General features: G+C 37.8%; 1 protein-coding gene across 1 annotated transcript; it reads left to right on the top strand.

The window, feature by feature from the left end:
• Positions 1 to 448: 448 nt before the first annotated feature.
• Positions 449 to 5,791, top strand: LOC141847553 (multiple C2 domain and transmembrane region protein 7-like). The gene is made up of 3 exons (XM_074735611.1): positions 449 to 493; positions 610 to 695; positions 2,536 to 5,791. The coding sequence occupies exon 3, from the start codon at positions 2,559 to 2,561 to the stop codon at positions 5,574 to 5,576; it is 3,018 nt and encodes a 1,005-aa protein (XP_074591712.1). The 5' UTR covers positions 449 to 493; positions 610 to 695; positions 2,536 to 2,558; the 3' UTR covers positions 5,577 to 5,791.
• Positions 5,792 to 14,182: the final 8,391 nt, after the last annotated feature.

Here is a 14,182-nt window from a genome sequence, read left to right as displayed (position 1 = left end):
TAAAATAAATAAATAAATAGGATTCCGCCAGTGGCAGTTTCGTAGTTCTGCAACAAGCGAGGATCTAATAGATTGCTCCTCAAATCCAGTCCCGTGACAATCCTACCCATCATCTCCCAGACGATTTCTATTCGTGGTTGAAGTAGGTCCCACTACTCAGTGGGCACGCTATATATATTTATACAAACATTTTGTAGCCCAATTCTCACTCGCGTCTCTGGATTCTGCGGGACCCACGGTAACGAAGCTTGCGTATATCTAGGGTGAGTCAAATTTAGTGTACGTGTTTTTTACTTACCCAAACCAAACGGCTAGTATTAAAAAATTGACCAATTTCATCGATTTTTCTTTATTCAAAAAATATATATTTTTTATTCAATAAAAATTTGGAGTGCAGTTAAATGCACTGCGTCGCAGCTTCGACGAACAGCTCGAGCTTTCTGCGTTTCGAGGAGATTGGAAGAGGAGAGAAAGGTGGAGGCGAAAGGATTTGGTAGCCTTCTTCCGTTTTCCCCACGGAAATGCCTGTCGGTTTCGTTCTGCATTGCTCTCCATCTGCGCTCTGCACTCCTTGCTAACCTTTTCCTCTTTCATTTCCCTCTTTGCTAGGGCGTAATGCTGTGAATCCTCCAGATCTCGGCCAGGCTGACCTTCGAAGGCGTTATCGGAGTCGATTACAGGGTTCAGCCCGAAAGGTGAGTTTTTTTTTTTCTTGAGGTTTGCATCTGACTCGTTTGTGTTGGAGGGAAAAAAATGGATTTTTGTTCTGTCTTCGTTTATTGAGTTTTTTCGTTGAAGGGGCGATGTGAAATGGGGGCAAATTGCGTTTTCAGTGTGTTTCATGTACAGATCTGGAGGGTGGTGTCTCGGTTAGTGTATGAAAGGGAACTTGAGCTGCGTGTGAGTGGGAGTGATCGTGTATTCCTTCGATCGAGCTGATGATGCTCATGTTCTAAGTGCAAATAGGTACACAGCGTTCGGGAGATCCTCAATTGTCAAGGTTCCCCCATTTTAGCGATCCTATTTGTTCGCCCACACATTTTGGTCCTACTAGCTCTTTCCATCACGCATTATATTGTTGGGCTTTTCTCTTTTGATAAATGGGGGAACGAAAAAGCGTGCACCTTTGCTCAAGATAGGACAAATGTTCTTTTTTTAGATTATTTGGCCTGCATAAAGTGTGTATCTCATCTAATTTTTCTCGCCAAAGAAAGTTGAAGAGTTTTGTAATATGACACCAAAATATCTGTCTGTTTCACCTTTGTTCTCTTATTGTGAATTCAACTCGACCATCTTTGAAGGAACGATCATTGCTGAACAAGAATAGAGTTGTAGTGATTGTGACAAACTTTGCTTACCAATAAAGCTAAACTTTAGCTATTTTAGAAAGAAAGCACATTGTTAAAAAGAATAGATATGATAGTAACAAGAACAAACTAAGCGTAATATCAGGGCTAATTAAAATCTATCTCTGATTTGTTTCACTTTAGACTCTTTTTTTTTTTTGTTTGTTTGCATTTTGGCTGTGTCCAGGATGTTATTTTATCTCCTTCCATCTATGGATGCATAAGCATGCAAGTTATTAGTCAAAGAGCTAAAGTTCACAATGTTCTTCTCTCTTGCTTCTGATATCCCTGTTATTTGCCTAATGACAGCTTTTCACTGGTTCTGAAAAGTTTATGATGGAAAAAAAATTAATCAATTTCATTGCAGTTTTCATAATCCCTTTTTTTAATGCATTACTTTGTCAATGATTTCCATTGTCTTATGATACAGACTCTACAAATCTTTTAAAAACTAAAATTCACACTGTAATTCTCTTGTGTTTATGATATCCATGCTATTTTCCTAATGACTACTTTTCACTGATCTCTGAAAAAATTATGTGGAAAGAAACAAATTTTTATCGTTGTTAGTGAAGTTTCTTGTGTTTATGATATCCATGCTATTTTCCTAATGACTACTTTTCACTGGATCTCTGAAAAAATTATAGCGGAAAGAAACAAATTTTTACCGTTGTTAGTGAAGTTTAAATAATCTTCCTTTAAATGCATCATTTTGTTGATGGTTTCCATTGTATTGTGAACCAGAGACTAGAAATCTTTTAGGAGCATGTCTGACTTTCTATAAACTTTTGTTTTATTTATTCTTCATCATGCTTTGTAACTAGATGTTCATATAACTATTTATCACTTTCTCTTTCACAAATAAAGTTCAGGCTAGCATTATTATTTTGATTTTATGCTCCAAGGATTGACTAATATATTCTGGATAACTATGCTGGAAAATATATTATAAAACTTCCACTCTTCTGCATGCTATATTTTCTTTTTAAGTTATAAAAGAATCCGTATTCTGATAAGTTATTAATTATGTAGCCATCATATACTTTAAGGGTGTCTGTACAATTTCTACAATTGCTAGATAAGGTTCGTTACAGGGACATAAGTCTTTAACATAATAAGCTGAAATGAGTTACAGAATTAGTTACTCGAATCATATTGAGCTTTTCAATTATATGTGGATTTCTCACAGAAGGACAGCAAACTTTCATAAAGATGAGCAACTATAAATTGGGTGTAGAAGTTGCAAGTGCCCATGACCTCATGCCTAAGGATGGGCAGGGTTCGTCCAATCCATGTGTGGAGCTTCATTTTGATGGTCAGAAGTTCCGTACAACAATCAAAGAGAAAGATCTTAATCCTGTATGGAATGAGTGCTTCTACTTCAACATTGCAGATCCTACCTTGCTCCCTGAGCTTGCTCTTGAAGCTTCTGTGTACAACATGAACAAAGCCACACATTCCAGGTCATTCCTTGGCAAGGTTCGCATTTCTGGAACCTCTTTTGTACACCTTGCTGATGCTGTTGTACTCCATTTTCCACTGGAAAAACGTGGAATATTCTCACGCATAAAAGGAGAACTTGGACTTAAAGTGTTCCTCATTGATGACCCTTCTATAAAAGCTTCTAATCCTCTCCCAGCTACCGATCCTTATATGAGCAATGTCTCTCCAAGTTTAGCCCATGAAGTTCCTTCCCAAGTCCCCCCGGTTATACATACAAATCCACCTGCAGAAAACAGACATGAGTCAAGGCATACCTTTCATAGTATCCCAAAAGAGGTCTATGAGCACCACTCATCTGCTCCAATCAGTGAACCAGTTAGGCATGTGGCGGATCCTATGAAACCTGAGCCTCCACCTCCCAGAATTGTCAGGATGTACTCAGGACCATCCTCACAACAGCCAGTGGACTTTGCTCTAAAAGAAACTAACCCTTTCCTGGGTGGGGGCCAGATTGTTGGAGGCCGTGTTATTCGTGCTGAGAAGCCTTCTAGTACATATGATCTTGTGGAGCAAATGCACTATCTTTTTGTTCGTGTTGTGAAGGCGCGAGATTTACCGACCATGGATATTACTGGAAGCCTTGATCCTTATGTTGAAGTGAGAGTAGGTAATTACAAGGGAATCACAAAACATTTTGATAAGAATCAGAACCCGGAATGGAATGAAGTATTTGCATTTGCTAGGGAAAGGATGCAGGCATCAATTCTTGAAGTTGTGGTCAAAGACAAAGATCTGCTCAAGGATGACTTTGTTGGATTGGTACGTCTTGATTTAAATGATGTTCCCATACGTGTTCCACCAGATAGTCCATTGGCTCCAGAGTGGTATCGGCTGGAGGACAAGAAAGGTGAAAAAACAAAGGGTGAACTCATGTTCGCAGTTTGGATAGGAACCCAAGCAGATGAAGCATTTCCTGAGGCATGGCACTCTGATGCAGCTGCACCTGTTGATGCCTCTGCTGTTGGCTCTCACATCAGGTCAAAAGTGTATCATGCACCTAGGCTGTGGTATGTTCGTGTCAACATTGTCGAGGCACAAGATGTTATCCTCGCTGATAAGACCCGCTTTCCTGATGTTTATGTTAAGGCGCAGCTAGGAAATCAGGTGTTGAGGACGAGAACAGTTCAGGCACGAACATTTAATGCTTTCTGGAATGAAGACCACATGTTTGTGGCTGCTGAACCATTTGAGGATCACCTCATTCTTTCTGTGGAAGATCGTGTGGGGCCAAACAAAGACGAGGTGATCGGTCGTGTTGTTATTCCTTTGGCATTAATTGAGAAGCGAGCTGATGATCGCATTGTCCATGGTCGGTGGTTCAATCTTGAGAGGCCTGTTGCAATTGATGTGGATCAGATCAAGAAGGATAAATTTTCTAGCAGGATTCACCTCCGTGTGTGTTTGGATGGAGGATATCATGTGCTTGATGAGTCCACCCACTACAGTAGCGACCTTAGACCAACAGCAAAGCAGCTTTGGAAGCCATCGATTGGGTTGCTTGAGCTTGGCATACTTAAAGCAGAAGGGCTTCATCCTATGAAGACCCGAGAAGGAAAGGGGACATCAGATACCTATTGTGTAGCCAAGTATGGCCAGAAATGGGTGCGGACCCGTACCATCATGAATGTTCTATCCCCGAGATACAATGAGCAGTATACATGGGAAGTTTTTGATCCAGATACAGTTCTTACAGTTGGTGTCTTTGACAATTGCCAATTAGGAGAGAAGAGTCCTAATGGTAACAAAGATGCTACAATCGGCAAGGTTCGCATTCGTCTTTCAACCCTCGAAACAGGCCGTGTGTACACACATGCATACCCTCTTCTTGTTTTACATCCTTCTGGTGTCAAGAAGATGGGCGAGCTCCACCTTGCTTTACGGTTCTCGTCGACATCATTGATTAACATGATGTACCTGTACTCAAAACCTTTGCTGCCCAAGATGCATTACATACGGCCTCTAACCATGATGCAACAAGATATGCTGCGGCACCAAGCTGTTCAGATAGTAGCTGCACGACTTAACCGAATGGAGCCGCCCCTCAGAAAGGAAGTTGTTGAGTACATGTCTGATGTCAACTCCCATCTATGGAGCATGCGTCGAAGCAAAGCTAACTTCTTCAGGCTTATGTCAGTTTTCTCAGGCGTTTTTGCAGTGAGCAGATGGTTCGGAGATGTTTGTATGTGGAGGAACCCCATCACCACTGTACTGGTGCACATTCTGTTCTTAATGCTAGTCTGCTTCCCAGAACTGATACTTCCTACAATATTTCTCTACATGTTCCTGATTGGCATTTGGAACTACCGCTATCGACCACGCTATCCTCCACACATGAACACCAAAATTTCACATGCAGAAGCTGTGAATCCAGACGAGCTCAACGAGGAGTTCGATACCTTCCCTACCAGCGGGAATCCAGAGCTTGTTCGTATGAGGTACGATCGGCTAAGGAGCGTTGCTGGAAGGATACAAATTGTGGTAGGCGACTTAGCAACTCAAGGGGAGAGGATCCAGTCATTGCTTAGCTGGAGAGATCCCCGGGCCACTGCAATATTTGTGGTTTTCTGCTTGATGGCTGCGCTTGTCTTTTATGTGACCCCATTGCAGGTGTTGGGTGCCCTAGCCGGTTTCTATGTGATGCGGCACCCGCGATTCCGATACAGGATGCCTTCTGCACCAATAAATTTCTTCAGGAGGTTGCCGGCGAGGACAGATAGTATGCTTTAAATAAGTAGTCTCAAGTTAGATCTCTAGTGATGGTTTCTTCTGTTATGTCTCTTTTATGGACTTTGGCTTGTGTCTAAAATCTTTACTAGTAGTGGATCACCACAAATAATTACCTGAACTTCTCGATCGCCATGTTGATCTTTGAATCTTTTGGTTCTAGCATTTGCACAAGACAATGAATCTTGAGACTGCCAAGTTTGACATGGAGATTTGAAACACTGGTTATGTATTCAACTTTGTTATCATGTTGTTTGAAACATTATCCAATTAGTCTTATGCTCAAAACAAGGGATGAAACTTCCATGTCAATCCAAAGGAGTTTCTATTCCTTTTCCAAGATTCATTACTTCCTAGTTGATAAATGTATGGAGAATATGCCAAATTTTGGTCTCTTGTCAACCTACCAAGTTATAGATTAGCCAACAAAATGAAAGGAACAAATTGATTCAACACAAAGGTTAGATTAGATAGCAATTAAGAAGGAACTAAGGAAAGGCATGCCTCAACCCTTATCTATGAAATCCCCTTTAAAAGATGAAGCTTGCCACTCAATGCAAGCTTGCCAAAATCTTGTTGCTTGCTTCTAGTCCTTGGATCAATGAGTCATCATCGATAGGAATAGGAATGATAAGAATGGGTGCACTCACGAAACTTTGCTTGGAACTTTGAAAATATGTGCTACCATAGTGTGCCTCTCCATAAATTGAAGACAATATTTGAAAAGTCTAGAAAATCTATGAATTTACTCTCGTTTAGATATTATTTAATTCTTTTTTAGTAAATTCCCTCTCTATCAACAAAAGAGAGATTAATATCCCACACAACCCTTTATGAACAACTACCTCGCTCACCATGAGGGTAGATGTTAAGGCAAAGTGTACTCTCAAATTCTCATGGGGACTCCTTTTCAACAAAAATGAAATTCTCATGGCACTACTCCAACGATCCCACACAGTCGATCCCATGACTCATGATGACTCCTCGACCATTGCTAACTTTAGTTGGGATGAAATGGAATGGAAGTCATCAAAAGTGTCCCTAGATCGATATATATAGAGCTTATTAAGTGAATGATCCAACTCCATGATGGTTATTTACAGGAAATTTTGATGTAAACATAAGGCATTAAAGCAGTCCTCATATCAATATTCTAGGCTTTGTTAGTCGAAAATGTACACCCAGTAATAAAGAACCTTGATGATTATTTGCAAATCTAGTTAGATGAGAATGAAATAGAAATCCTAAACCATTTTTTACAATGAAGGCCATCAAAATGTTTTGATCATAGTCATAATTATGATTGTTGGTTCAAAAATTACAATAACTGTATCACTTGAGAATCTAAATCTTAGTAAAATTGCTTCAGTAATATTTGAAAGATTGTAAAATTTAAAAATGTCTTCATAGCTTTCACTAGAAAAGATGTTTGTTGCTTCCTGGCCTTTCAATCCATTATTCCTTGCATTGAAGTATTCCAATTCACAGCCATGAGGCTTCATCAACTCTATCTATGGAGCACTTACAGTAGAACCAACCCTGTACAAGAAAATTTGTGATTGATCAAAAACAATATCATATCAAACTCACAAAAACCTTGTTTTGTTCCTGACAGGATCTGTGTGCCTAGATACCGTTACTTAAAGATCTTGAGAATTCTCTTGTATGTGCTCATCTCTTGCTGCCTGCCAAGTCAGCCTCTGATTCTCCTTCACAGTTTAACAGGACTTTCTTCTATTGTTTGTGGTACCAACTTGTCATGTTAGTTGGAGTTGACACTAAATCTCATTCATCAATATATTCATAAGAAAGGATGCTCTTGTTAATGTTCCAAGACTTTTCAAACACAATGCTTACAACTTAATGTGAACTTGTATTTTAGGTGAATTATGAATTCTTAGTCATAAGATGAGCTTTTCAAAGAGGAATGAAGCAACATAGGTTCAAGGTTAGCAATGTAATTTTGAAGAACAAAATCTTGAGCCTATAATTTCATGCAAAATATTTAAAAGTATCAAAGATGTAAATATGCTGTAAGGCAGTATTTATGGTGACAATTTGGTCTTGTAATGTTTGTATAAAATCTAATAGTATTCAAAACTATTTGTAGTTGTCATATTAAACATTTCATTACATTGCATTTGAGGGAAAGGGCATCATTATGGAAATGACACTTGTTTTAAATGGTGACAACTTGAGTGACAATTGCAATCAATCCTGAGGTCTTCTTCATGCTTGGCAAGCTGTCTGGCAAGTCTCTTTAGATCGATTGTTGAGGGTTGTTGGATGCTGTTTCAGCAACAAGAGCTATCGTACTACTGGAGGACGATCTCCAAAAGTGCAGTTTTATACAATTTTGTATGGAAAATTCTTTGAGAGTACTTCGTCACTAGGGATAGTTAGTTCAATATGCCACACATTTGAGGAATTCAACAAGTGACAGTGGTCAATCTGACCTCGAGTGTCTTTGCTTTCTTCTTTAAGACATGGGGGATTGCAATGACCTCGAGTGGTGAAAAGTTTGTGTGCCTCACCTGCAGAAAGCAACTTTTGATCTTGGTCCTATTCTGGTTTCAACTAGCAATTTAGTTGAGGAATTTTATGAATGAACACTAGGAAAGAGTAGCTATCCTTTAAAGGCTCCAACATTTTAGACTACTTAGATGCCTACTAGGATATCTAAGTATGCAGAATCAAGATGTCGGCAAGGTTGGTGAAAGCATTAAGAGTTGGGCTATTCAATATATAGCACAAACTGGTAGAACAATTCTACTTCCTTACCTGTTCCTAGGCAACTGGTTGGTTGAATGATTCAGTTATGACTTATGAGAATGTTTCTAAGCTTTGTACAAAATTCTTTCAAGGTGTTGTTGAAAACAAGATATCACTTAGCTTGCTTAAGTGGCAAATGGTTACTGCATGGACGGTTGCTGAATGGTATGCCTTTAGAGATGTTAAGTTTTGAAGTCTTACTTGAATGCAACAGCATTCCCCCTATTCTTGACATGGAGAATTCCTGCTGATCTAGTATCTTAAGAGGGGAAAGTATGTTGTGCCACAGCCTAAAAATATGGTAATAGGCAGTACTATCTCCTGACCCTATAGATGCATTCAGAAATCCATGTTGGATTTGAAGGTTAGTTTGATAAAGTTGATTGGCAATGGTGAATCAGTAATGAATGAGATGATCTTTGGATTGATACTATACCTTTGAATTGATGACCAACTTTTACTAACATGGTTGTTTGGTCACACTCACTGTCAATGACAATTGGAATCAAAACTAAGTTGTTTGCTCTTGATAAATGGATTTATAGTAGTAGCAGTAGTCTATTACCCAAAAAATAGTCAATGTATACCTTTATCCTGCAGAGATCAGCCTTGCTAAATGAGAAGAAAGGGAACTAAGGATCAACAGAGAAGACTAACTTGGATGGTTAAAACAAAACTTTAAGATAATACCATGGGCAAGAGTGTTTGGCATGAGTATTAGAAATCTGTCAAAAGTGAGTGCTTGAGGGCTATGACATCTTCTTTTCAAAAGTAAATAAATAAATAATAGTCATTCATCTACTTGAAACTTTGCATTTTGTTCCTGGGAACTTCACATGGCATTCACCTCAGTCATAGATTATACCTATCATGCAAAAAGATGTAGAGAACTGTGATCATATAACTATAATGCAAGATGATGTTCCATATTGTGATCATAGTTCAAGCACATTAGTAACAAATCATGGTAACTAAAACCAAAAGCCATCACCTTTCTTGCCAAATAAGTTCCAATGTAATTGTACCAGTTCAATCAGTACAATTTCACATTTGAAAAGAGTAAAGAAAAGCGTGGATGAAGGCCAAAACACAGATTGATCTCATTAAAACACAAGAGTATGATCATTCGCAATCCTTTGATTGAAACAGTAGGTAGAAAGCTATCACTTGCACGGAGAACAGCAATCGGATAAAAGTACCTCACTGAACAGGACGGGAAGGTTGTGTATGGAAGAAGACTGAGGAGGAAGCATCTGAATGGCCAAGCGGCAGTGAAGATCCCGAAGAAACGAAGCAGAGGTGCTCGTCGCGTAATCCTCTGCTTCCCTCCGAGCGCAAAGAGGATGCGGCTTCCGCCAGCATCAGTACATCATCGACGAGCCCGCTAGGAAGCGCCACAGCAGCAAGCGGCACCGCCCGCGATCGTATTCGCCTCGGCGAACAAGCGGCTGCTACCAGACGGGCGGCGCAGGAGACGATAGGTTTCATTACTGCTAAAACAAATCAATTTATTTCGATCAACAAGCGCAAACAAACATAGTAAAATACTGCAAAATCATAGGAGAAGAAAAAAAACTCGAGACGAGACGCGTGATTAGAGTTAAATCCGCGATCAGAATCCTTGGCGGTGATTCAAACATCAATCTTGATAAGATTCATTTTAGCTCTAAAAATCAAATCTTTGCTCAGAAATCTTTTGCAGTTTTGAGAATATCACATTGGAAGCTCAATGCCCCCAATCACTCGACAATCCTCTGAGGATTTCATCATGGCAAAACTCAGAGAGCCAAAAAAAAAACAGATTACGGAAGCAAACAAGATCAAATGAAAAGAAAAAAGAGGAGGCAGACGGAAATAACTAGTAAAAGTGCGGCGGTGAAGAAAACCCTAGAACTTCAAAGACGACAAAAGAAAGACGCCTTTGGTGCTCTATTTATAGAGACAGAGGATCACGTGACGATCAGGAGCGGAGGTACAAAGTGTGGGTCGGCCCGGCCCATCATGATAAGCCCACTACACAGCCCGACCCATCATGATATCGGCCATGCTGGGTCGGGCCTAGTCTATCCTATTTTTTTAATCATATAGATAAATAATAATATTTAAAAATTTATATTAAAATAAAATGGAAAGTCATGGTGCTGAACGATTTAGATTTGTGAGTGTAAAATTCAATCTATTTCATATATCCGTGTTTATATGAGATTTAGCAAACTTAGGATCTTTCTGGCTTGGGTAGCTCCTAGGGCATAGCTGACTTAGTCACACACATAGATTTATAAAATTGAGCAACAATCAAATTCCGACGAAGTCATGAAAATACCCTCCCATATGGCCTCCCAATGATGGGTGGGGGGGGGGCCACTTTGTTCTATAATTCAAAAGCAAAAGCAAAGTCTACTTATGTCGACTCATAGTCATGGTCAATCAAAGAGCAAATCATTTGAACTCTAAAAATACCATTATAGATGTTTAGAAAATGGCAAATACTTAGTTACCAATTAGGCCTAAATCATTAGGTTTGAGAATGTTAGGGTTGTAAATGAGTCAAGCCAAGTCAAACTATGTGATGTTCAAGTTTGTTTGATAAAGTAACTAAGCTAAGCCAATCCAAGCCTAAAATCAATTAAACTGTTGAAATGATTGTTCAAGTTTAACTTGGTTTCTCTTTTATGAGCTTGAACTTGGTTCTCAATTCAAGCTTATTTGATTGTTTGAAGCTTTTACATTTTAAACTTATTTAGTTGATTATTGAGTTTGATAATATAAATTTATTTATTCATTTTAAAAAAAAATTATTTAACATGTTGATAGCAGTTTTATTGATGAATATAGTATACAAACATTAACAAGTTGAACACACATGTTTAAACTTATTCATTTAGTTTAACGAATTGTTCGAGCTTATTCATTTAATTGATTTTGTATGTATTGAACAACCATAAACAAGCTCTTACCAAATTGAACATCAAACTTATTCATAAATATTTGATTCATTTACTTCAATAAAAAGTGGAATCTGCTACCTAGCAGTCTCATACGATCGATCTCACGACTATCTATAAGGAGGTGAATCAGAAAACTACAGTTAACCATAATGAAGTATTTAATTCATTTACAATCCTAGAGAATGTGTCATTTCTTTATCTTAAATGGATTATGCTTTAGCATGTTAAATTTTATATTTTAATTTATGCATGTAATTGTATGAGTTATTGGATAAGTAGGACACTTTATTGATATTCATCCTTAACATGTACTGATGTTAATAATTTTAAATCATATATTCTAAATTCTAAATCGATGTATCATTAGGCACAATCATATATAATACAAAAATTACATTTGAAAAAGGTGAACAACCAACTAGAGCAGTAGATGCTATAGTAAGGTAAATCAATCATATTAAAATTATTATTTAAGAGGTCTATTAGATATCAAAAACTACTTAGTAACAATCGATCAAGTAGATAATATAATATGTATTGAGCCATACTTAGAATTATCTTAATTATGTATTGAGCCACTCGATACATGGAATGAGATGTTAAGATGATATTTGGTTCCATGATGCTTATTGTTATGCATTAATTGTATCAAAAATATCAAGTTGATACAGAAAATGAATATCATGAAAAAGCTAATGTAATAATCAATGTACACTCAACTCCTTTGATGCCTTTGATGCAATCTCCTCCTTGATCCTCTATCACAAGATATCCCCTGATCACTCATCATTAGCTCCCTTTATGTAGTCGTCTCTCTTTTTATTTCCTTTTATAGTTTTAGAACATTGATAAAGTTTTCTAAAATGTAGGGCAACTCTAACATAATTTATTAAAAATAAAAGGTGGCTAATAATATTTTCTAAAATACAGGAGAGGCTAGTAGAATTTTCTAAAATACAAGAGATGCGCCGTATGGCCATGGTAGGTGCCATACATGGGATAGGCCGTGGCAGGTGCCATACATGCACCATGTCGTGGCACATGCCATGGTCTGATTGTGGTTCTTGCTGAATGCTCTGGGTGATGCTCTGATGGCAAATCTGACTCTTGGATGATCTACGATCGTGGAGAATTCTGCAATGCTGCTCCATTTGCTTTTCGTCTTTAAATATATTTCAACACCAAGATCTTCATGTTTTGTCAATATAAAACACAAAGAATAGTCATATGAACTAAAAAAAATAAAAATGAATGCAAATGCCAAAAGTTAGTTATTTGATCAATGAATACGTCTGAAAGGTAACTTCAATTTTTTAATATGCTTTATTATTCAATTCATATTAATACCTAAATAATAGAGAAAAAATAATTTTTATAATTAAATTTTATCATCTCGACCCAATAAACATCCACTTTAACATTTTCTCTCTATCATTTTCATCTTAATTCTATTAACAAAATAAATAAATAAATGAGACTCCACTTGTGCTTCTTCAACGGCTGTCTGACCTGACCATGTTAGTGCCAGACGTAGAGTTTGGTGGGCGCATGAAACTGAAAGCATGCAGCTGCTACTGCGCCGGCCTTTAATTGATCTCAAATCTAATTAATTCTCCATTTTCCAAATAGTCAAATGATCCCAGCCTCAGCCTCCACACTACTACTCCACCTCTCCAATCCAATATATATATATATATATATATATATATATATATATATATATTATATATATATATATAATGCCAATATCTTCATCCTTATCCCAAATGTGGGATCATAGCTATAACTATTGTTGGGAAAGAATGATCTCAATAAATCTGTTATCAGATAACTTACAGCGGAATAATAATAATTCTCTTTCCCACGTTGTGTAATCAAATAGATAATGCAAATCCAGTCAATCAAATTTAACAATAACAAATAGCTAAATCAAATAGAAATTTAGAACGACACCAATTTTGAGCGAGGAAAATCTCAAATTAGGTAAAAACTACGGGACCGAGTTGGCCACTTAAATCTTCCACTATCACCAATAATAATGGAAACTCCAATGTTCAATACAGCAGCATAATCATCATTATCATCACCATGATGAATATAAGAGAATAATTAGGAATAAGAAGAATCTCACAAAATTATGAAAATCCTAGATTTCTCTAGTTCATTTTTCTAAATTTGGACAGACTTGCAGATGTCAAAATCCGATCTTCACCGTTTAAAATGATGCCCAAGATGTTACGAACACGCTGTCAAAATTTGACAATGATCTAACGGTTGAAACTCCGACAAACTGAGTTTTTCCGAAACTGCGCTGAAGAAATCTGTACACCTTCTTTCTCTCCTTTTTTGTTTCTCTTGCTGCATCTCTTGCAACGACTGCCATCCTCAATTTAAACAGAATACAGCCAAAGTGGGCTTAGGGTAAAAGCCCAAATGTGGCCCATGTGGAGGGACCACAACATCTCCCCCTCCTGATCACATGGAGGAAGGTTCCCCCATACCTGCAATATCTCGGCATACTGCAAGCTTTTCTTTTGGCAATGCCTTAGTCATCATATCAGAACCATCACTACAAAAAAATAGGTATTTTGCGACGGACTTTTGGGACAAAAAAATTTCGTCGCCAATTAGCAACGAAATTTAGGACAAATCCATATTTCGTTGCTAATCTGCAATAAATTTTGCGACGAATCCAATATTAGTCGCTAATTTAGCAACTCAATCAATTCGTTGCAAAAAAATAAATCATCGCTAAATTAGTCGCAATTTGGCAACGAACCGGATTTTCGTCGCCAAATTGGCGATGAAAATCTTGTTCGTCGCCAATTTGGCGACGAATATGATTGTTCGTCGCCAATTTGGCGACGAAAATCTGGTTCGTCGCCAAAT

Source organism: Curcuma longa, chromosome 16 (assembly GCF_044706935.1).
Source record: "Curcuma longa cultivar G26 ecotype Majalengka, Jawa Barat chromosome 16, ITB_CL_G26_1.1, whole genome shotgun sequence".
Taxonomy (NCBI): Eukaryota; Viridiplantae; Streptophyta; class Magnoliopsida; order Zingiberales; family Zingiberaceae; genus Curcuma; species Curcuma longa.
This window is presented reverse-complemented; position numbering and strand designations above follow the sequence as displayed.